This window comes from Colletotrichum fructicola (genome assembly GCF_000319635.2).
Source record: "Colletotrichum fructicola Nara gc5 chromosome Unknown KSG_Nara_v1_contig03, whole genome shotgun sequence".
Lineage (NCBI taxonomy): Eukaryota > Fungi > Ascomycota > Sordariomycetes > Glomerellales > Glomerellaceae > Colletotrichum > Colletotrichum fructicola.
The window spans coordinates 255,700-279,029 of record NW_027094053.1 but is presented as its reverse complement, the minus strand read 5'-3'; the positions used below and the strand labels follow the sequence as shown (position 1 = coordinate 279,029).

At 53.0% G+C, this 23,330-nt stretch overlaps 7 protein-coding genes across 7 annotated transcripts; 2 read left to right on the top strand and 5 right to left on the bottom strand.

Annotated features, from left to right (window-relative positions):
* Window positions 1-772: 772 nt before the first annotated feature.
* rex3-0 (RNA exonuclease 3) lies at window positions 773-2,295 on the bottom strand (the record flags this gene model as incomplete). Its single annotated transcript, XM_032028808.1, has 3 exons — window positions 773-1,714; window positions 1,764-2,011; window positions 2,067-2,295. 3 exons carry the CDS (start codon window positions 2,293-2,295, stop codon window positions 773-775), a joined length of 1,419 nt encoding a protein of 472 aa, XP_031893353.1.
* A 1,934-nt stretch (window positions 2,296-4,229) lies between these two features.
* CGGC5_v004828 (uncharacterized protein) lies at window positions 4,230-5,631 on the bottom strand (the record flags this gene model as incomplete). Its single annotated transcript, XM_032028797.1, has 2 exons — window positions 4,230-5,365; window positions 5,412-5,631. 2 exons carry the CDS (start codon window positions 5,629-5,631, stop codon window positions 4,230-4,232), a joined length of 1,356 nt encoding a protein of 451 aa, XP_031893359.1.
* Window positions 5,632-6,189: 558 nt separating this feature from the next.
* On the top strand, window positions 6,190-13,471 carry Znfx1 (NFX1-type zinc finger-containing protein 1; the record flags this gene model as incomplete). The annotated part of the gene is made up of 6 exons (XM_066151349.1): window positions 6,190-7,693; window positions 7,776-9,224; window positions 9,270-9,606; window positions 9,752-10,374; window positions 10,427-11,320; window positions 11,367-13,471. 6 exons carry the CDS (start codon window positions 6,190-6,192, stop codon window positions 13,469-13,471), a joined length of 6,912 nt encoding a protein of 2,303 aa, XP_066009028.1.
* Window positions 13,472-14,777: 1,306 nt separating this feature from the next.
* On the bottom strand, window positions 14,778-15,668 carry Mettl7b-0 (Methyltransferase-like protein 7B; the record flags this gene model as incomplete). Its single annotated transcript, XM_032028764.1, has 2 exons — window positions 14,778-14,947; window positions 14,996-15,668. 2 exons carry the CDS (start codon window positions 15,666-15,668, stop codon window positions 14,778-14,780), a joined length of 843 nt encoding a protein of 280 aa, XP_031893362.1.
* Window positions 15,669-16,084: 416 nt separating this feature from the next.
* Window positions 16,085-17,300, bottom strand: chy (Cyanide hydratase; the record flags this gene model as incomplete). The annotated part of the gene is made up of 3 exons (XM_032028752.1): window positions 16,085-17,058; window positions 17,111-17,204; window positions 17,253-17,300. The coding sequence occupies 3 exons, from the start codon at window positions 17,298-17,300 to the stop codon at window positions 16,085-16,087; spliced, it is 1,116 nt and encodes a 371-aa protein (XP_031893354.1).
* Window positions 17,301-18,412: 1,112 nt separating this feature from the next.
* Dhcr24 (Delta(24)-sterol reductase) lies at window positions 18,413-19,933 on the bottom strand (the record flags this gene model as incomplete). Its single annotated transcript, XM_032028741.1, has 1 exon — window positions 18,413-19,933. The coding sequence occupies one exon, from the start codon at window positions 19,931-19,933 to the stop codon at window positions 18,413-18,415; it is 1,521 nt and encodes a 506-aa protein (XP_031893356.1).
* Window positions 19,934-22,012: 2,079 nt separating this feature from the next.
* On the top strand, window positions 22,013-22,994 carry CGGC5_v004823 (uncharacterized protein; the record flags this gene model as incomplete). Its single annotated transcript, XM_066151348.1, has 2 exons — window positions 22,013-22,915; window positions 22,965-22,994. 2 exons carry the CDS (start codon window positions 22,013-22,015, stop codon window positions 22,992-22,994), a joined length of 933 nt encoding a protein of 310 aa, XP_066008986.1.
* Window positions 22,995-23,330: the final 336 nt, after the last annotated feature.

The window sequence follows — 23,330 nt, the reverse complement described above, 5'->3', positions numbered from 1 at the left end:
GAGGTTTTGACATGTACGGCATGAGATACGCAACGGCAATTATACCCAGGAGCGCGCGGAAAACACGGAACACACCACTAGACTGGCACAACGGACGTGTCGATTAGCCTTTTGACCCTTGGTTGGGCTTTTATTTTGGTCCTTGTAGCACTTTTTTGGCATTTCTTGGAGGAGAGAGGTTTGCGGCTACATCTCTCCCCGAGGCGTTGACTGGTGTCTTCCTTCAGGGTTAACCCCCCTTGGTTCTTTCGGTTCTCTTACACAAATTTTCATCATGCGCATTTTTTACCCTCGGTGGTATAAGTCACACGGAGGCGATGGTAGGGGGTTAGACATTGGGCCTTGGTTTTGTTTTCCAGCGCTTCCAGCCTTCCAGCCTTCCCAGTCTGGTATCACAAGGGAGTGGCGAGGAGCAGAAGTATGGCGACGGGGGCGAAATCAAATATTGACGAATAACAATGAATACGTTACTTTGGTCCAGGAATGAATTTCGGCGACATCATGGTATGACAGCTCGAGGTTATGATCATAGAGACTGTAGTAGGGTGGTTCAGACCGCAAGTCTGCTTGTAGGCCTTTTATTTAGGGGTATTCTATCATCTACATAACTCCCATTGCTATCCCCGCTGCCAGTGATTGACTGACTACATACGACCATACCCATTGGAGACGTATTCTCCATCCGAATGCGCTATCGTCTCGCTGACCTTCAACCGTGTGAAGTAAATGTCTATAGTAACAGATGTTGAAATCGGCGCTCCCAACGCGTCGCCTACCAAAAGCCCATGATGGCTGGGTTCTGATTCTGGGCCTTCAGTTCCACGCACTTCTGCGTCACGAACCAGTGCACCAGGTCTCGGGCCGCCAGGGCATCCTCCAGGCTGTCGTGGCCCATCTTGCCAACCTGAATTTGCCGATCCAGAAGGTCATGGGTGAGGTTCTTGAGCGAAAGGCCGCTGCCCTTTTGCTTTTTCGCCTTGTCCTCCTTGCCCTTCTGCTTGCCTTTCGAGTTCTCATTCTCTGACTCAAAAGAGATGAGATCTTCGTCAGGTACCTCAGTCTCTTGGATGCTCTTAGCTTCCTCGAGAGCCAGGGCCTTTTTTCTCTCCTCTTCCTCCTCCTCCTCTCGCTTCTCCTTCTCGGCCTTGGCTGCCGTAGCGAGCAGCATCGAGTCGACGACGAGGGGATGAATCCAGCGCAGCGAGGTAAGATCGTTGTTCACGCCGTGTCCGACGACGATCGTCTCAGGGCCGACCCAACGCCATACCTCTTGCCGCGCCGCGGCCACGCCTCCGGTGATACACTTGCCCTTCCGCCGGGCCTCGTCCATGGCCTGGCGGGAAACGCCAGAGTAGCGAGTGTTGAAGTGCGACATTCCAACCGCAGGGAAAACAAGGCTGTCCAGTAGAATCTCGGCGGTGAAGTAGTCGACGAGGGTCAGGCGAATGAGCTCTGATTCTCCATCAAATGCGACGCCCATCTCGCAGTCTATGGCTACTGCACGGCGCGACTGGCGGGGGCCCGAGGGCGTGTGGGCGTCTGTCAAAGAGAGTGAGATGAGTGGATCCGGGTTGAGGTCGACAAGGGTCGACGGGGGTGTCCTATGGTATTGGTGACGATCTAAGAGCTCTTTTTGGGTGTACGTCCTCGTGAGATGCTCCGGGGCAAAGGTGCAGCCGGGGGTGGAGGCGAAGGTCCGGCAGCAATTCCAGTGCTTTGCGGTTAGTTTAGGGGGCAAAGTGCAGGCGGAACTGGGGAATTACCATGTTGAAAACGCGGCCAGTGTGATATCGGCACTTCAGAATGGGTTTCTTCTTGTCCTTGTCTTCCTTGCCATCGTCCCTGTCGTTCCCGTCCTTCTTGGCGTCTCCCTGGATGTCGTCCAAGTCGACGATGGGAATGGACCTGGGCTTGGGATTGGGCTTGTACGCTGCGCTATGCTTACGAGGATTTCTATTCCCCTTTTTTCCATCTTGGGCGTCCCCCTTGTACTTGTTTCCCCCCTTATTACCTGGAAAATATTAGCTACCGTGCTACGACGAGACGTTAGGGCAGAGGTTACTCACAACGTGCATTACATCGTCGGCAGCGCTTCTTGCCCTCGACGTCTGACAGAGACAGCTGAGCAATGATGAAACCACTTTTGACGAGAAGGTCTTTGTGGTGCGTCATAGACCGCAGCTGCTGGATGTACTCCGGGGTTGGTTCGATGGCTGCCGAGGGAGGGCCGTAGGGATTCCGGGCAGGAGCCTGAGCAGCAACTCGCGTCGACACCTGAGGTACGAAGAAGGACATTTTGAGGTATGGCAGTGATCTGAGTTTGGATGAGTGCGCGCAAGGTAGGCAGAAGATATGTAGTGAAGGTGTGAGGTCTTTGAATATGAAGTCGGAGTTTGTGAATTGCGAAAAGAGGGTTGTTTTTCAAGATGCAGGCGGAAAGATGCAAGTCGCCGAGGTGGTAGGCAGCGAAGGTTTGCCACGATGTGAAGGAAGTCGCGAAAGGGTGAAGTGAGGGAGGTGAGGTAGGTGTAGCGGTGGACGATGGCAGGTGGGTTCCTGCGTGCGCCTGCGTTTGTCTCAAATGGGCTGTCGCGTCTCTCGACCGTTTGCTCTTACCCGTTCCGTCGACAGTCGACTCAATTGAGTGAGGAAGGTGTGCCTGCCTGTCGTCTGCCCTTCTTGTTTCCCAATTATTCTCATGCAAGGTTCTTGGCATCGTTGTGGGAAGGCGCAATCACAGATCCGGCGAGGCGCATCCAGGAAAAGGAAGAACAGAAGGACCCACCTCGGTTGATGTTTTTTTGACGCCGGAAGTCGCGATGGGCCTCCCGTCACTGCCCCCGGCCTCCGATCCGGCCAACTCAGCCACGCAACAGGTGCATTCAGAATAACTTGGTGAGGCATATTTGAGAAATTTTGTTGTCGATGCATGTGGAGGCCCTCAAGTGTAAATACTGGCACGGCTGCAGCGGTCCTCGGACAGGAAGCCGCTTAGACCTTGGCCAGTTCCGTTTATTGAGAGGACCATGCAAGCCTCGTGAACTCAAAAGCCTAGCTGGGCATTCATATTAATTGATTTTAAATCATATCGAGTAATGTCAATATCTACGATGACCTTAAGTGTGGACCATGCACAAGCCGGGGCGGGCACGAAACGCAGTCTGGTGGTCTGACACTTCGCTCGATGGCTACCACCAGTAACATCGTGACTACATGAGTTCTCGTCACGTCTGGGGTAGCACAGTATTAGAGGTTGATTAAAGGGAAATGAGACATACCAATCTTTTGTTTTGGGACTTGGACTGTCGTTCATGAAGTATTGGTTTGATTTTGATTATGTATATCTAGTCCTCCCTTGGCCTCGACGGTTGCCATTTAGAACTTTGAAATAAAGAAGGAATAAATTCGAACAAAGCCGTCAATTGCTACTGCACAACCAAATTCGTCATAAACCAGCTTTCATAACACCCAAGACCACCCTTGAATACTTTAAGTATCTACAGACCCATCTAGACACTCCATAGAGTTGGAGTCAATCTCAGGAGACCCCTCCGGAAGCCCGGCGCACGGCCGACGTCACATCACTTCGAGACCTAGCACGCTTTTGTAAGAGAATCAGTTTGAGTAGATGGAAGGTTATTGAAATAAACCGCGCAGGCACCTATGCTAGGCAGCTTCGTTGGGTGTTGTGGCAGTTGTCATCACAGCTGGTTGGGATTAGCAAGGTGTTAGGCCTTTGCCAATTGTAGTTCAAGACAGCAAGCACTGATCCTGTATGGAGTAGTTTACAACAGTAAAAAAATCATTATAATGAAGGTTTTATTGATTTGCAGAAGGGCTTTTCTCTTACAAGAGCGAGACGATGTCCTTCGTGATGGTCTCGGTGAAGACCGACCTCACCGAAAGAAGCTCACCGAGCTTCGGTGCACGGATCTCCCATACCAAAACCCTGGCACGTGATGCGAAATGCAGCGAAGCGCGTTTGTGGGTCCATTCTCTCAAACAGAGCACAATCATGGCGTCGGGCTGTTGTGATCTAGTGTATGTTTGTCGCGTCTCGATTCATCTCACGATCTTCGATCAACAAGGCTGATAACATAACAAATATGTTTCGCGTTGCTTCAAGACATATGAAAGCTAATTCGAAGCAGCGTGTAACACTAGCAGCTTCTATAATTCCTAGTACGTCTCCACGCCACGACTGTCAACATGCCGAGTCGCGACACGACTCAGTATGTGCATCGACCGCAGTATGAGCAGTCCTGCGAACAAGCAGTGAAATCATCGCCGACATCTTCACCATCGCTCCAAGTCAGATCGCCTCCAGCTACTTCATCCACATCCTCGTCCTCGCTGCTCATCACAGGCTGCCCCAGCCATGATGCCCATTTCACCGACACGCCTTCCGAGAACGCCGGAGTCACCCCTGAAGTCTGGGCTCGGATCTCAAGTCTGTCCAGAAGTTGCCGGCTGATCTCCAGCTTTCCGCCTGGCTGAGTCCGGGCCAGGCCGATGATGCGATGCAGTAGCGCGCCCAGCTGCGAGAGCTTTCCGTTCATCTCCCTCTCCCAGTCGCGGATCTTCTCCGACACATCCATGACCTCGATGTCATTGAATCTGCCGCGATCGTGGTATGCGAGTACGAAGTTTGGTATCTGTGCAACCCACATACGAGGAAGCTCCTCGCCCAGGAAGTCCTGACCTCTGCGCATATTAGAACGCGTCTTGAGATCGAAGACCGCCGACTGAGGCACGTCGAATCCACCTGGCTGTATGTGCAGCTCAGACGAAGGGACAGGGTTCACGGAGGTTACCCCATTACCCTCGAAGCTGGCGATGAGTTCTTCAAGAGTGCTCCCACACCCCTTTCCTAGAAGCTTTGGCTTGCTTGACGAAGTCAACTTGTCTCTGAGATAGCCATCGCCCTCGTGTCGGACAATGCACCTAAGACCGCCAAAGGTGTATTGCAAGATTCTCTGATGAGATGCTGAGCCCCGTACATCGGCGTCCCAGGTTGTGTAGGCCTCTGGAAAAGTGTGGCCGTAGCCTCGGACATTCGGTATCGTCTCCTTGGGCGAGTTCTCTCTGCGGATCAGGTGTACGGTGTTGCCAACTACCTCGACGAGCATTCGAAATGGCTTTTCGTCGCCCCGAATGAAACGAAGAAGATTTCCAAGCGTACTCCCGCACGCAACGATGTCTACCCCTCCTTCGAGAGGCTCCGGGTGCGTTGCAAAGACGGCTTGAACCATGGGCTCCATCGGATGGGCGGGATACCGGGCTGCGTTCTTGTCGCGATAGTAAACACCATCGTCCTCCCGCAGTTTGACAGGCACTGCGAGCGGTGTCCACATGGGTGGTGCACCTTGTCCGATCAGCAGGAGTAGTTAACAAACTGCCTCAAAACATACCAGGAACAAGGATACTTGGTGTCGCTTGGTCAAGCCAGTTGTATGAGGCGAGGAGACTGCACTCAGTCACCCGAGCGGATGATGCAAATGTCGTTGCAGGCTTTGAAAGCTCAGCGATGCTTATCGACTGAATGATGGCCCCGAAGGGTGGAGCTGGTGATGATTCCTCGAGCTCAGGCCGACGCCGGCGATAGTTTCGTTGGTATGCGGTTTGATACATGCTGGTCCTCATCATTCTGGTGTTTTCGTCGCTTGCAGACGTGTTTCTTGAATTGAGACTGATCAGTGATCGCATCTTGGGCTGGAGTATGGCGCATACCGGGCTCTCCTTATGAAGCGCTGCCCACCCTGCAGTCTGCCTTGGGTGTGCATAATGGGCCACTCAGAGGCTGTGATGCTGGAGGCCGACCAAAACCCCAACCGCGCCACCAACGGCCGTCCAGATTGGCCTTCGATGGATTTCTGTTGGTGCCTTTTTCTACTTTCCCGCGTCATCTCATTATCTTTCCAACAAAGCTGTTGGACGCCGAAGCCTAACCTTGTCTCGCCGGCCTGATGCTTCACATGTGATAAGTACAGGCAACCCCTCGTGAAATCTACACTTCTCATCTCGTCATTGCTACATCGCTGCCGATTTCTGTTCCAAGACTAGGAAGCCACTCGGAAAGATCTTCTACAGAGAGGAAGATCTAGACACAAATCCACATAGCTATTGCTTCGTACAAGCTAGTATTCCAGTCCCCGGACCTCTCTCGCTACTGGAACAAACCCGCTCAGCATGACTGCCACACAAGTCCCTCAGACCGACCCGCGTCGCGCTACTCGTCTCTTGAAAGTCTTCAGAGATGTCACCAAAGGAGGACGCACCCTCACGACGGCCGCTGATGCCCGTCTCTTCCTCGAAGCGATTCGGACGAACGAGTCCCCGGCCGCATGCTTGGAGATCATCACAGCCTGCAATGCCGCTCAGAACGTTCTTCGTCACAGCCTTCGAATCGACTCCTCGGTCTCTTTCATCCGCTCGCATGTGCTCTCTTTCGTCGCTTATCTGAGCGAACCCGCCGTCAAGATGGCCTACAATGGCCAGCTGCTCCATCAGGTTCTCCAGCTCATCATTCAACCTCCCGTCCTCTGGGGCAATCTTTTCAAGGCCTACGAGCAAGCTCACTTCAATGAGGATGATCTTCGTGTCTTTGCATGGCTGTGCTTCGAGCTTGCAAGCATTCAGGGCAAAGACCATGATAGTATCATTGGCGACATATCGTCTGCGCTGGACCAGAACCCATTCAAAGAAGCTCAGGATCATAGGACCCGCGACCTGACTTATAGGATCAAGAAGGTTCTTGCCCTGAGATCTTCTGCCAGCCCCGGAGAAAACCTTGAAACTGCTGGTGGCCGCCACGATAACGACTTTGCCAACTTCCGAGAGATCTCAATCTTCCCCACTAGCGACGAATTCTATTCCAGCGAAGTCCCATTCTACAGACGGGCATCCGAACTTGCCGCCATCGGGGCTGCTGACCGACCGCGACTCCATCTCGACAACCAGTTCCGTCTCTTGAGAGAGGACATGCTTGGCGAACTCCGCGATGACCTGAAGGTGGCCATCGGAAGGAAGAGAGGAAAGAAGAGTCCTCAGATCCTCAGCGGACTTGTCCCGTTCGGTATCGATACTGGCGATGAAAAACGAGGACGCTCGACTGCCTTGCTTCTTCATTGTCATTCCGGATTGGAAATATTGCGTCCTCTTTCTCTCGCCAAGCGCAAGAAGTTCCTGGAAGACAACAAAGGGTTCCTTCGTCACCAATCTTTCGGCGCTCTTTGCGGCGACAACAACATCGTCGCCTTTGCATTCCTGGTCAGGGATGTTGACCAGCTGGTGAAAGGACCGCCTGCAATTGCTTTGCAGTTTACTAGCAGCGAGGCCCTCGCTAGAGCCCTGAACGCTCTTCAATCACCCAAGGACCTCCGGTTCGTGCTGGTGGACACCCCCGTCTTTGCCTATCAACCAGTTCTCGAATGCTTGCAAGATATTACTGAGATGCCCATGGAGGGAGGCCTTCTCCACCTACCAGACGATGATGAGGATAGCCGGCCTAAGCCTCTCGAGCTCTCGCCGAGAGCACAGGCTCATGTGAAAATATTGGAGAAGATGATAGAGCGAGGCTCATCAGTGAAGGGTCTCGCCATAGGCGGCAAAAACTTCCGGCTCGATGATTCCCAGACCAAGTCTGTGCTGCATGCGCTTCAGAGCCCAATCGCCCTCATTCAAGGCCCGCCTGGTATGTATTTCACCTTCTAGGCTGCTGTGCCTACACTACCTATATCGGAGAGACATTGTGACTGACAAACCAAACCAAATAGGTACTGGGAAATCCTTTGTTGGCGCATTGGCGGCAAGGATTCTTCGGGACAACAGCAAGCGTATCCTGGTTCTCAGCTACACCAACCACGCTCTCGACCAATTCCTCGAAGACTTGATGAACATCGGTATCCCGTCTGGTGACATAGTGCGCCTCGGCTCCAAGTACAATGGAAAGACGGAGAAGCTGCTACTTGACAAGCAGCTAAGGAGCAGCTCTTTCAAGAAGACTCGGGAGGCATGGATGATGATCGACGCGGCGAAGTCCGATTTGGCCGACATACGTGAGGAACTCCAGAATGCTTTCAATGCCCTTGCCAAGGGCAAGGTCAGCTTTGTCGACCTGTTGGATGCCCTCGAATTTTCGGACGACGACCAAAACTTTTACGATGCGTTCGCTCTCCCAGAGCAAGAGGATGGCTTTCAACTTGCAGGAGGCTCAAGAAGGGTCATGTCGGCCGACTATCTGATAGAACGATGGGCACAAGGCAAAGATGCTGGCGAGCTGAGGAAGACAATTTCAAAGGGCAGCAAACAAGTTTGGCAGCTTCCCATCGCGCAAAGACATCAACATGTCGACAATTGGGTCCGGCGCCTACGGGCAGAACAAATCGAGACAGTCTGGCGCCTTGCGGAGCGTTTCAACCAAAGCCAAAGCCAGCTCGAGACGCTGTTCAACGAGTCGAAATGCAGTCTGGTGCAGGACAAAAGTGTCCTAGGCTGCACGACGACTGCGGCTGCCAAATACAAATCTCTCATCAAGGCCGCCAGACCCGATGTTGTTCTCGTCGAGGAGGCTGGTGAGATCCTGGAGGCCCACGTGCTTACTGCCCTGCATCCAGCAACGAGTCAACTGATCCTAATTGGGGATCACAAGCAACTGCGACCGAAGATAAACAACTACACTCTCAGCGTGGAGAAAGGGGAGGGCTTTGATCTTAACCGGTCACTCTTCGAGCGTTTGATACTCCAAGGCCATGAGCATGTGACTCTCCAGAAACAACATCGCATGCACCCAGAAATTTCACATCTCGTCAGGCAGATGACCTACCCTAAACTCCAGGACGACGAGAAAACCTTCCAACGAGCGGAGCCCAGAGGACTGCAGGGCAGAGTCAGCTTCATCAACCACAGCCATCCCGAAGACTCCGCAGACGAGATCGCCGATCGTCGCGACTCTGGTTTCACGGCAAGCAAGAAGAACCAATTCGAAGCTCAAATGGTACTGAGATTGGTGAGGTATCTGGCACAGCAAGAATACAAGACCAACAACATTGTCGTTCTCACCCCTTACCTTGGGCAGCTTCGTCTTCTCAGGGACATGCTGAGCGAAGAAAATGACCCTATTCTCAACGATATGGACTCTTATGAGCTCGTCCGCGCTGGACTGCTGACTGCAGCTGCTGCCAAGGTCAAGTCAGGCTCTGGCCGCATCAAGCTTTCGACCATAGGTATGTAAGACAGCCTGCGTGCATTTGCTTCGCTAACGATCGCAGACAACTACCAAGGCGAGGAAAGCGACATTGTCATTGCCTCCATGACTCGCAGCAACAATAATGGCGATATTGGGTTCATGAAAGCGCCCGAACGGTTGAACGTCCTCTGCTCCCGCGCCAGGGAGTGTTTGATCATGATCGGAAACATGGAAACATTCATGAAGTCATCTCAGGGCAAGCAGGTCTGGGTACCGTTCTTTGCTTTGTTGAAGGAGAAAGAGTACTTGCACGATGGCATCCTTGTCCGTTGCAAGCAGCATCCCGACAAGACAGCGCTTCTGAAAAACCCCAAGGACTTCGACATCAAGTGCCCCGATGGTGGTTGCGACGCAATGTGGTAAGTTTAGGCCTTTGTGACATCGGTTACTGCTGCTCTACCTCTGTCACTTTCCTCCCAGCTGACTCAACCTGCTTAGCAACGCTCCATTGTCCTGTGGTAAACATCATTGCCAGAGACGATGCCATCCCATTTCGAATCACAGCAAGGTTACATGCCATGAGCGCATCAAGAAGACGTGTGATCGCGGACACAAGTACAGCGTGCCCTGCACTGACGAGAAAGCTGGCTGTGGGGCTTGCCTGAGAGAGGATGAAGACACCCGCAGGAGGATACAGAGGGATCTGCGAATGGAGGAGGAAAGAATGCTGGCGCAAAAGCGATACGCCCAAGAACTTCAGCAGGTGAAGGACGAGCTTGACCACGAGAAACGAAGGCTCAAGTACGCTCAAGAGGATGAGGACCACAAGATCGCCATGGAGAAAGCTCGTGCCGATGTAGAAGCCCTGAAACAAACGAGGGCCCGTACAGAGGCGATGAAGACAGCTGCTGAGGCCGCCAAAAAGGTTCCAGGCGCGTTCCCCGAGACCGAAACATCGTCGTCGCCACCGCCTGCTCCAGGTAGCGCAAGGGAGGAGTGGGACATCTTGAAGAAACAGAATGGAGAAAGTAGCGCCGCGCTGGATGATGTAATGGACTTGATCGGCTTGGAAAGCGTCAAGGAACAATTCTTGTCTATCAAGAACAAGGTCGACACATCTGTGCTGCAGAATATTTCCTTGTCCAAGGAGAGGTTTGGCTGCACTTTGTTGGGCAACCCGGGCTCTGGTATGGCTGGACTCCCTCATAACACAGGTGTTTACTAATGTTCTGTGTCCAGGAAAGACAACCGTCGCACGAATCTACGGGAAGTTCCTCACATCCGTTGGGGTCATCGCCGGCAGTTCGTTCAACGAAACTACAGGCTCAAAGCTTGCGAACATGGGCGTTGGTGGCTGCCAGAAGATGGTCGAAAAGATTCTTGAGGACGGTGGTGGTGTGGTCTTCATTGACGAAGCCTACCAGCTCTCATCTGGCAATAGCCCCGGTGGAAAGGCAGTGCTCGACTTCTTACTCGCCGAGGTTGAGAATCTTACAGGGAGGATCGTCTTCATATTGGCCGGGTACAACAAGCAGATGGAGACTTTCTTCGCCCACAATCCTGGCTTCCCGAGTCGCTTCCCGATACAGATGAAGTTCGATGACTACAACGACGATGAGCTTCTCCAAATCCTGCAACGGCAAGTCAGGCGGAAGTATGAGGGTCATATGAAATGGGAGGATGACCTTTATCTTCGAATCGTCGCCCGCAGACTCGGCCGTGGACGAGGCAAAGAAGGATTCGGCAATGCTAGAGCGGTCGAAAACCTTCTGAATGTCATATCTGGCAGGCAGGCCAACAGGATCCGCAGAGAGCGCAAGAAGGGAAAGAAGCCGGACCATTGGTTGTTCACGAAAGAGGATATGATCGGCCCAGAACCCTCCAGTGCTCTCGAAAAGTGCCCGGCATGGATAAAGTTGCAGAAGCTCATTGGAATTTCATCGGTAAAGGCGTCCGTCAAGGCATTGGTTGACAGTATTCAAACCAACTATCATCGGGAGCTTGCAGAGGAACCCACCATCGAGTATTCCCTCAACAAGGTGTTTCTCGGCTCACCTGGTACCGGAAAGACCACAGTCGCGAAGCTCTACGGACAAATACTCGTTCATCTGGGCCTCTTGTCCAATGACGAAGGTGAGGTTGCGACCAAATTCATGTTGGCTTTTCTAATATTTGGTAGTAATTGTAAAAAACCCTGCCGACTTCACGGGCGCTGTTCTGGGAGGGTCCGAGGCCCAGACCAAAGGCATTCTCGCCGCCACCGTCGGAAAGGTGTTGGTCATCGACGAGGCGTATGGCTTGTATGGAGGCGGTGGTGCTTCTGGCGGAAACGCCACTTCAGACCCTTACAAGACTGCAGTCGTTGATACCATCGTTGCCGAAATCCAGAGCGTTCCAGGAGAAGATCGTTGCGTCCTCCTGCTCGGCTACAGAGACCAAATGGAGGAGATGTTTCAAAACGTCAACCCAGGCCTCAGCAGACGCTTCCCCATATCATCTGCGTTTAATTTCGAAGATTTCAGTGGCCCTGAGATGCGGCAGATTTTGGACTTGAAGCTTAAGGATCAGGCATTCACGGCAACAGATCAGGCGAAGCGAGTGGCGATGGAGTTGCTGGACCGCGCGCGCAACCGCCCTCACTTTGGCAATGCCGGTGAGATCGATATCGTTTTAGACCAGGCAAAGATTCGCCATCAACAGCGCCTATCCTCCAACCAGACGACCCAGGTGTCAACCCTCGAACCGTTCGACTTCGACGAGAACTATGACAGAGCAGAAAGAACGGACACTAATGTGGCTAAGCTGTTCGAGGGCACTGTTGGTTGTGAAGCGATTGTGGAAAAGCTGCAAGGCTTCCAAAAGAATGTCCGCGCGATGAAAGAGCTCGGCATGGATCCCAAGGAGAACATTCCCTTCAGCTTCCTCTTCCGTGGACCGCCCGGAACCGGAAAGACGACGACGGCAAGGAAGATGGGCAAGGTGTTCTATGACATGGGGTTTTTGGAGAATGCGAGAGTCATCGAATGCTCGGCAACAGATCTCATTGGATCGTTTGTTGGACAGACCGGCCCCAAAGTACAGCAGTTGCTTGACAAGGCGCTTGGACGCGTCTTGTTCGTTGACGAAGCCTACCGTCTTGCGGAGGGCGGCTTCGCTAAAGAGGCTGTCGATGAGCTCGTTGATTGCGTGACGAAAGACAAGTACAAGGGCAAGTTGATCATAATTCTTGCAGGTTACGACAACGATATCAACAGGCTACTGTCGATCAACCCAGGCATGTCTAGCAGGTTCCCGGAGGCCATTCAATTTCATCCCCTTGGGCCAGGACAATGCTATGACCTCTTGCTTCAGCTGCTGCTAAGACAGAAGTGTGAATTTGAGGCAGCGAAATCGACGACAAAGGTTCTGGTAGACTGCCTGCATCAAACTAGCGATGATTTCAAAGATGACGTCCTCATGTACTTCAGCGACCTTTCCAGATTGTCCAGCTGGGCCAGTGCCCGAGACGTGGAGTGCGTCAAGAAATCCATCTTCAATGAGGCCATGAAGTCGCGACAGGGCACCACGATCGAAGTTACAGAGGAAATTGTCACGGCGGAGCTGCACAAAATGCTTGAAGAGCGCGAGAGCCGCGAAAGACACGAGGGAATCTTTGGTAACATACCGCAATTGCCAACCCTTCAGATGGGGCCTTCACCCGAAGCTCATCATCAGGTTCGGACTCAGCAGCAGACCCAGACAACGACGACCGCTGCTTCCGAAGGCGAGGAGATAGTCTACACGCCACCTGAAAGTCCAGTCGAAGAGGAGGTTAACAATGGAACTCGGCTGGCCAATCGAGATGATGGTGTCAGCGACGCGGAGTGGGCGCAACTCGAGCTGGACAAGAGACTCCGGGAGGAGAAGGAAGAAGAGTATCGCGTTTTGATGAAGGCTCAAACACAAGCGACCGACGCCGCAAGGGAAGCCATTCTGAAGTCTTTGCTCGAAGAAGAGGCTGAAAAGAAAGCTCAGGAGGAGAGGGACGAAGAACGTCGGCGCCAGATCGAGGTTCGAAGAAAGAAGGCGGCCGCGGAAGTTGCCGCCGCCGCTGCCGCGCGAGACGCCATCCGGAACCAGATGATCAAGGAGGAGGAACAGCGGCAGAAAGAGGAAGAAGAGCGTAGGAAAGCAGCGATTATTGGCCAATGTTGTGCAGGATTCGAATGGATCAAACAGCATGGCGGGTACAGGTGTGCTGGAGGCAGCCATTTCGTCACGGACGCCGAGATTGCCAGCGCTTGAGGGTGTTCGCGAAAACTCGCCGACGTAGAGCAAACAAACGGAGTAACTTGATAAGGTAGCTAAAACAATCTTCAAGTCCAATCCCTCTACCGAGATACCATTCAATAACCCGAGTCAGTCGTGATAGCGGCTGGACGGCATCTCTGGAGAACCCGAGAAACTCTCGCAAGTAGCCAGGCCCGCGTCAAGCCACCTCTTTTCTCAACGGAATCAAGTCCAGGGTTATAAAGAAAGAACACAATCTGACCCTTAAGCCGGTTAAGGTTTGATATCTTTGGTCAAAGTCCCATATTTTTCGGCTTTGACCGACTTCCTGGCTGTCCGCAGGTCACATGGATGAGTTACAGCCTGGCCTTGCGGAGCGTCGCATCGACTCGCGCCGTCTCAGCCTCCCAGATAGGAAGTTTCCTAGTTCATATATAGCCGTGGCAACCCCAGAAAATATGATTTAAACTGGAGCACCGAACCGAGCTGGTGGAATTCGATCCCTCTCGGTTCATCCGTTCTTTTTCGTGCTGCCTGCCCTCTGCCAAGTCCTTCCAACCGCGTCGATCGCTGGATAGTCCTACGTCAACCATCTTTTCGAGTAATCTATCACTTCTTGTCAATATTAAATCACAGTACTACACGACTTCTTTCTCATCATCAACATGCATGTTTCTTCAGCTTTTCTTGCCGTCTTGGTGGCCTGTTCTGCCGGCGTTTCTGCGCTCCCGTGGGTGTTCCGTGCTTCTAGCCTTGCTGTTTGTCAACAACCGCTTACGGCGGTTGATCGGTACTTGTCCTTGTTGCTAATTCTTGATGTTCTGGAACGTAGGCAAGCCATAACGGGAAAAGCCACTGACTTCGGAACCTACTTTTGCCAGACTCGCACCGACGCCGGCAGCAAAATTGTGGCCAACAACAACTTTTGCAAAGCAGCCGGCGGAGCAGTCTTGGCTTCGGAGGGTGTAAGTACAACCATATGCCGTCATTCTCTCTCGGCCAAAACAGTTTGCAAGCATTGCAGCAGGCAAGAGATGAGCTACCTGAGAAGAGGGCTAAAATGAAGCCTCACAGTTCTGCTGCATCCGAAACAACAATTTCAAGGTTCTCCAGGCCATGGTGAAGGGCTGCAACGACAACAAGCTGGTCTTCAGCCAGAATGACACTCCTTGCTCGCCTTAAGCAATGAGATTGTTATGGGACGAGCTATTGCCCTCGATTTACGGATGAAGCAAGGTCTAATGGGTAGCAGCATGCGTTAGAAACAGACCTAGTTACTGTACAAAAGGTCATCTGAAATAAATCAATCATTCGCCCAAACTCATTTGGTCAAAGTTCCTACAATATGAGGAATGACTTCGTTTGGTGACTCGCCCGCCGGTGCCGCCAGATCGACCTCAGCCCACGGTCCAACTTGTTGTAGAGTCTGTCCCGTCCGCCGACAGAGGTGGCAAGAGCCCATCGCTTGTTCCCAAAAGATATTTGTGAATCCTGGTAAAGTTAGCGACTACCCGGCGACACAGAGGTTCGACATCTTACTCTGGTAAAGCGGGATCACCAAGCCACGCTCAGCCTTCACGTGCTCATACACGTACCACCTTCCTCCCTTCTTGAGATAGCCATAAAGCAAGCGTATGTTCTTCTCGGGCTCTGGGATGCTGCATAGACACTGAACGGTCATGATGCAGTCCACGCTTCCGGGCTCGATCTTGCCCCCCCATGCCGTCTCATTCTGCAGGTCCTCGATGCCGACCGGCACAACCTCGTACGTCTTTTCCAGCCCTGCCTCCTGTGCTCGACGCTTCAGCGAAGCAGCAGATAAGGGGTTCGGTTCAACACCATAGATCTTTGTCGGCCCACGAAGACTTTGGGCTTTTGCAGCACCGAGGACTTTGACATGCGCATCCATCCACATGCCACTGCCGGCGCCGATTTCAAGAACGATCCCCTCGAGCGGCTTGCCAGACATCTGAGCAGAAATATTGCCTCCGCGAACGCGACCCTCGAGGAGCGGGAATACCATCGGTTCTGCGCCGGCTTTGGCCTTGGGGCCCATAACGACCCAGAAGTTACCGAACCATGCTTCCTTGAAGGCGGACCAAGACAAGAACGCTTTGACGTCACCGGAGGCGACCAGCTTTGCGACCGTTACGGGGAGATAGACGAGGGAGAAGGCCATGAACAGCCATGGCTGAATCAAATAAGTGATCATTTTGTTAACTAGATGAGTGAATCTTCATTGGAATGATGAGGTTAAAATGAGGCTAGTTCAAAGTCAGGCCATTTATGTGGCGGAGCTGAACCCCGGAGAGTTTGTCGCCCAAAGTGTCCGCGAGACCCCTCATTCAAACCCCGCCCGAACCACAACTTCGGCCGAGGGACACGGGCGACTGTCGGTTGTACAGTACTCAGCACTCGGACATGGGAGCGAGTATCACTGATTCATTCGCAGGAAACTGGTTCGTCGTATCAAGCGATGAAAGACAGCTCGAGTGACGCAATTACACGAATTATGGAAATTATTCCTGCATGGGAGGCCAAAGCCCGAGATGAGATTTTCTATGTACAAGATGCGACTAAGTCTATGATGAGATGGTAATATTACATGAGGCAGTACTGTTCAAGCCTCTAGAGCTTCTTGGCAGGCTTGACGGAAGGCTCCTTGCTGACGCGCTTGTTCACGCTGTCGTGCTCGTGCAGCTCGGGCTTGGAGTCCAGGGGACGGTCAAGACCGAGACGGTGGTAGGTGCTGTAAGAAGCGATGCCACCCTCGGGATCGGCCTCAGTCACGAGCTCCTTGCGGCGGGTGTCGACCAGAAGACGAATGAGATCGGGGCGCATGTAGTGGCCGGCAAAGTCAGCGAGGACCTTGGTGAGGTGGTTCTCGTTGAGGTCGATGTCGACGAACATCAGACCGTCAAAGTCCTTGTCGGGCTTGGCGACCAAGCTGCCATCGGGCTTGTAGATGCGAGCATGGCCGTTGTAGACGGAGGGATCGGTCTCGGGCTCGACACCCTCGGGGGTGTTCTTCTTCAAACCCTCGACGGAGAGACGCTGGAAGGGAGCGAGGACCCAGGTGCCGGTCTCGATGGCGTAGGCAGGGGTGACGAGGTCGGAGGCAGGGTCGGCGTAGTTGGTGGCCGGGTCGGGGGCGACCTGGCGCTCCTTGCCGGGGTAGACGGGCCATCCGGCGACGTGGACCTGCTCGCCCATGGAGACGTTGAGGGACTTGAGGAAGGGGTTCATGTTCTCCCAGCAGTTGAGCTGGCCGACGCGGCCGATGTCGGTCTCGGAGACCGAGAGGAAGGTGTCGCCGGAGCCGTCGCCGTAGACGAGCTTCTCGACGTGGGTGGGCTTGATCTTGCGGCGGTGGTTGATGACGGTGCCATCGGGGGAGATGAGGACCTGCGAGAGGTAAAGGGTGGCGTGGTCGAGCTCGGAGAAGCCCATGGAGACGTAGATCTGGTTGTCACGGGCGGCGCGGCGAATGCGGCGCATCTCCTCGGAGTCGACGCGGAGGGAGTTCTCGCGGTACTTCTTGAGCATGGGAAGGGATTGCATGTAGGTGACCTTCCACATCCAGTAGGGGTAACCAGGAATCCCTGAAAGGGGTAAGACTGTGGGCTGCTTGATGAAGAACGGGATACCACTTACAAACTTCGGGGAAGGCGACCAGCTTGCAGCCAGCCTGGCCGGCCTCGTTGATGAAGTTGATGGTCTTCTGGACACCACCCTCGAGGTCGAACCACTGTTCAGGTTAGCATCGGGTTGAAGCTGAGGGAAGGGGAGCTATTACACCGGGCTCGGAGGTGACAGCGGCGGCCTTGTACTTGGTGATAGGCATATTGAAGATTGTTGATCGAACGAGTTCGAGATGTGAGATGGTTGTTTGCGTGAGACTGTGAGTCTGGATTGATGTGTTTGAGTGTGATGCTCCAGAAAGAAGATCAGAAGAATCCAACGTCCTTATATGGTCTCTAAGTTTCCATGTCAAGAGTCTGTCGGACAATCAAAGACTTCATGTCTGTCACCGGGCTTTGAGAAGCATGGGCAAACCATCTGTGTCACGCTACGGTCCAACATGGCCTGCGTTGTCAGCATGGGCATCGAAATGTGTACAAACGCCGTTGAACGCCTCATCAAAATGCTCGGTATCAATGCTCAAGCAGATTCTTGGGTCAAGTTGAGCAAGTTTCCTCAAGCCCGAGCCCCGTTCTATGCCGTCTGGGTGTGGCGTGATCGATATCCATCTTTTCCGGGAACCAAGTGCGGAACGCCGTTGCTATGACTAGAGGCACATCAAATTCTACGCAGCGATTACTTTACCATCATAAGGCAATCTGGGGAATGAAGCTCGGACTGCTCCCTAAGGAGCATTCGCTCTGAAGTCTGAAGTATGATTCCGAGAATCAACGAATTTCCTCCGGAGTCACGCGGCCAGCAGAGCAAAAGCCGCAACCTGTCGTGGCACGACTGGTGTGACGTAAAGCCACCGCCGACTGCCGCGTTTCTCCGGATCGATCAGACCAGATCGGTGGATGAATTAATTTAGCTCCCGTCTTCCCGGCGGCGCAGATCAAATCTGCGCCCCTCCGGGACCATCACCGGTGGTGGGGCGCCGGGGTCTGGTGTTACGTGCTGTTTTCAAATCCCGGCGGGGGCAGCGCAGACACCTACATCGTCCGATGTTCGGGAACGCTCGATCCCGATGGCAAATAATATGGAGATGGCCGGCAGTCACGGGGGATGGAAGATATGATGAACGCCTCTTTGCGTTTATTGATTCTGTGTATCTGAGTCCTGTTACTCCCAAGCTTCCAAACCCTGATGTCCTGCTTACAAAATGTCCTGTATTCCCGTTTTCCCAAGTGAACGCCGAAACCTGTTCCACTGTTGTCAATCAAACCAAATCAAAGACGACCTCTATGAATCGATTCGAAGTCATACGCGCCTGCCCTAGTTGAGCAAGTGGTCACGGCCGAGGACGGTAAGCATGAGGGCCTTCCAGAAGGGAGCCTTCTCGACGTAGTCGCCGGCGGCATTGTTGGTCTTGTCCCAGAGGCTGGGAAGACCCTCAGCACCGTACTTCTTGCGGAGCTCGTCATACTTCTCCTTGCCGTAAATGGCCCAGAACTCCCCCTCGGTGTAGTAGTGATGAGCGTAGAGCCACTTGAGGCCACCGAGCTGGCGAACCTTCTTCTCGATGTTGCGGTTATCCTCGACGAAGCGCTTGAAGGCGGCGGCACCGATGGGGTTCTCGTACAGAGGCCAGGAGGCAGTCTTGAGACCCCAGAGACCGACGTTGATGACGGTCTGGTCGGTGTTGAGACCGTTGGCGAGATGAAGGGTGGCCTCGGTCTTGGCCTTGATGGGGCAGAGCCACATGGGGTAGACGTGGAGGGAGTCGTCGGCCCACTTGAGGAACTTCTCAATGTTCTCCTGAGGAATAGCCAAGTCCTGGACGATGAAGGACTGGGAGCGACCGCTGTGGTGCATAGTCCGGTAGAGCTTGCTGGTGTGCATGAGGGGGTTCATGAAGAAGCGCGAGAAGCGGTTGAATAACGCCGGCTTCTGGCCGTACGTTCCCATCCAGAAGGCGCCTCTGTCGTAGCGGAAGAGGTAGTCCTTGACAGGGACGAGCTCGACGACGGTACCCTTGGCGCAGGGGTCGCGAGCCTTGGAGTAGGTGCAGGTGTCACAATCGGTGTGACGAGCGTGGGCAATGGACTCATGGGCGTGAAGGTAGAACCAGGGATCCTGAGCGCGGCTGAAGCGGACAATGGGAACGCCCTTCTTGGCATCATCAGTGAAAGTGCCGAGGATGATGACACCACTGGTAGGGCCAAAGAGAATGGCCTCGACGAAGTTGACGAACGAGACATTGTCAGTGTAGAGCTTCAGCTTCTCGGTGGCGTCCGAGATAGAGTGGACGGGGATGTAGCGAAGCTCGACGTAGCGATGAGCCTCAATGAGCTGAATCTCGAACAAGGTGCAGACGCCAAGGGTACCGCAAGCTCCAATGGCACCGTTGAAGAGGTCGGGGTTCTCCTCGCGGGAGGCCTTGATGAGACGACCGTCGGGGAGGATGATCTCGACAGAGATTACGGACTGGTCAAAGTAGCCATGCTGGAACGAGGAACTCTCGGCAGCGGTGCCAGAGAAGCTGCCTCCAACAGTGATGCCGGGGAACTCAGGAACAACCTTGGGAATGAGACCGTGCTTGAGAGCGGCGGTGACGAGAGCGTCCATCGAGACGTTGGGCTCAACGACGGCGATCTTCTTGGCTTCGTCGATCTTGATGATGTTGTTCAAGTCGCTAATGTCGAGAACCTCGGAAGCCTTGCGGGTGCTGGGGCGAGTGCTGTTGGTGTCGCCATGGTAGATTCTGAACTTGGTGTCAGCGGCGATGAAGCTCTTGATCTGGGCAATCAGGCTCTCGGTAGCAATCTTGTGCTGCTTGAACTTCTTCGCGTCCATGTTTGCGATTGGCGATGCGTAGATCGTCTTCTGATGGTCGAGCGATGATTTGATGATTTTTGTGAAGCCAGTCGAGATTTTGACCGAGGTGGTTGTGGGTTGAAAATATTTTCGAGGGCAGGATCGCAAGAAGCGAAAATAAAATTCTTCAGGTAGGCAGATCCCATGGAGCAGACGACTAAGCGGCCAGAAGAACAGACTGGTGAAGCAAAGGAGCTGTCCGGAAGGCAGCGGAATGTCCTGAACAGCTGAGTCGTTGTGTCTTGCTCGGGAGTCTCATCCGCAGAGTGACTCCGTCGAGCTCGGAGGGAATGAGAGCAGTGAACTTGAGTCTAACCCTAAGGTATGAAACTGACCGGCAGCAGATTGGGCAATAGCAGAAGGAACGACATAGAAGGCTTTGAGGGATTGAAATTGGACGTCCTCAAGGACAAAGCATTTGGCTTACACCCAGGAGGAACTCAAAATGCAACATTGTTCTTTGGAGGGCTGCTTTGTGATACGTCCGGCTTCTTGGGATACAAGGCTCTGCAAACAGTCGACCAAAGGCTACCTGAGATGATGGGGTGGTTTTAATTGAAGCAGGCTGATCTTTCGGAGACCTTACGCAAAATTATGGAAAATAGGGTTTTATCTACTAACTGTAGTGGAATGTTCTGGCATGAGGGGTTGGGATGAACTCTCTTGAGTTTGGGTGTTTGTAGATTTTGCCCACTTCGCACCTTTCTATAGAGTTGTCTGAGTGAAATTGCCCATCAAAGGTTTCTTGCATATCTATGAGCTAAATCTAGACTACTATATGTATGTGGGACTACCTTTGCTGGAGATGGGCTTGGTGGTCGCAAGACTGGATACAAGCAAACTTATTGACTGCATGGACAGCCGCATCAAACAATCATGGTGAAGCTTTTGATCAAACGCTTTTATCACGAAGTACTCTCAGAAAGAAAAGTGACCCAGTCAATTGATGCGATTGCCCGATGTCGGGTGCTCACAAGCCATTGCGATTCAACTGGGTATGATACCAGCTCGCCCAATGGCATGGATGGGAGATATGACATGCGACAACTCTCGATATTCGCATCCAGATTTAGCAGCAGAGAGAAAAAAGGGTTTATATCAAGAGGGGAAAGGAGTGCAATCCAAAAGCAACTTGCTCCCCACCGGAAGGAAGATTGGAGGGTTTGTTGATGGCGGGCCGATGGCGGCCTATGAATCCGGATGCATGAGATGGCGGGCAACTAGCTGCTTAAAGTCGGATCTGATAAGTCAGACTCTCGGCAATTGTCAATCTTTCTAACGGGAAACGTCGTCTGGCTTGCTTATCGCAGATGAAGCCACTTTTGGCTGGGCTCTCAGGGTCCACGAGGTGGCTTGCAGCGTCTTCCATATATTGGACGTCATCATCCCGTCAAAATCGGCGGGACCGCTCACCGGCGGCACCTGCTTGAAAATTTTCCAACGTTCTCGTGGAAAGCGTCGTTGAAATCCAACGTTGGTGTTTCCATCTTAATTCTGAGCTGCCGAAGGGAAAGAAGCCACCAGGATGCCATCCAAGATGAGGAAGGCCTGACCGACGTCCCCCCTGATATTGCCCATGCCCGTCACACCCGCCTCTTTGCCCTTTCCTGTCACTTCAATATTCTTTCCAGAACTCACATCAGTCTTTCGTTTTGATCTTTCCCAGTTATTTCTGTTTCCCTTTGTCACCTGACTGACATCGATGGCCACTTCTCGACATCCCGACGTCGTCGCCGTGGTCGTCAATCGTCCCTTGACGTCCTGCATCGTCATCCTCGTTTGTCATCTGTCTTCTCTTCACCAATTTCCTTATCAATCCAAGCTCGAAAATCCGTGGCGTGAGTCACTACACCCACGATCGCAAATTTGTCTATACTGTATTTCAATATCGACCTTCGCCGCCCGCCTTGTCCCTCCGACACTACCATAACCTCGTTGTCGGAAAGACATCCAACGCCCTATTCTCCTTCCAACATGTCTCAGAGTAACAGGCAATTGGCCAGTTCCCTCCTAGCTTTTTATACTGCGCTTGATGCACTGCGCCAATTGCATCGCCTCATGGACAACGCCCCCGCGGAAGAACTTGTTTACTTCACCTCTATGCTGGCCCTTGACGCCTGCGACTACGACTGGGAACTGCAGTCAGAATCTTCAGACTCGAACGACAACATCGATGCACATGTGGCGGATCCTGCCGACATTCCTACAGATCCATCGAAAAATGACCACTATACCGATGCTGACGGGGACTTGGAGATGACAGACGCCCCTACACAGGAATTCGGGACTCTGCTGGATCTGGACGACCTGTCAGAGACCTTCAGCCCGGTAGACGAATTAGATCGTCAAGACCAACGATCTGACGCATCTACGCTGAGGAACCTTGCGGCCATAGAGAGTTTCACGAGCATCCAAACCCATCAGATCGCTGATGCAGAAACGCTGGACGTCCAAGAAGCAAAGAATATGAACAGTCAAAGCACTCAGGGCAACGTTCTGCAAGGATTCGTGACTTCAGGAGAGGACTCATCAGATGCGGCTCATGTGGAGCATGTTGAGTTCGCTAAGGACGAAGAAGTTGGAATGGTTGAGCATGTCGAGTACGCAAACTCGGGACAGACCGAGAGCGACGAAGGTGGCGGCGGATACGACGGCGGCGATGATGACACCGATTCACAGCCGAAAGACCCCATGGAGGAGCTCCGACAAGAGCTGAAGGATCAACGTGATGACCTTGACTGTTATTACAAAATGACACGCCGCCAGCCGCCTTTGGATCACGAGGCTACGGCACCATACTTGTACTGGTGGTACCTCCACGTCTGTAACAAGCTTCGGCACCGTGAAGAGCTAAAAGGGAAGGCCGGAATGGCCACCATGCTAGAATCCGAGCGGGGTAGAGAAGCATCCAGCAGATGGAGGGAGGCCAGCGGCAGATCACGATACCAACTGCTGAGCACTGTCAGCCCTCAACCTGATCACAAACGGGAAGCTCGCTTATATGGCACAGGGCTCTTTCATGCTGCGAGGGCAACGTTAATCTCACAGGGGCGGAGCGTTGACTGCGTGGAACAAGTACAAAAGAAAGGGCTGTTTCGTGGAGTATCAGTCGTAAATCGACCGGTGGAAGACTCCTGGCCTGGCTCCTTGCAGCAATTCTCGCAGAGACACTCCTTGAGAAAATCATTGACAATGGAGGAGTATGAGAAAATGGAAAACCCAGAAGACGTTTTCCCGGAGCCTAGACAGATCCAATGGTGATAGGCAAGACGAAGGCAGCGTTGGATCATGATGCTTTGGAACAGCGGATAAATAATGCGCTTCAGTAGATTCTTGGATGCATAAATTGAATATAGCAAGGTGCATTCTGACATTC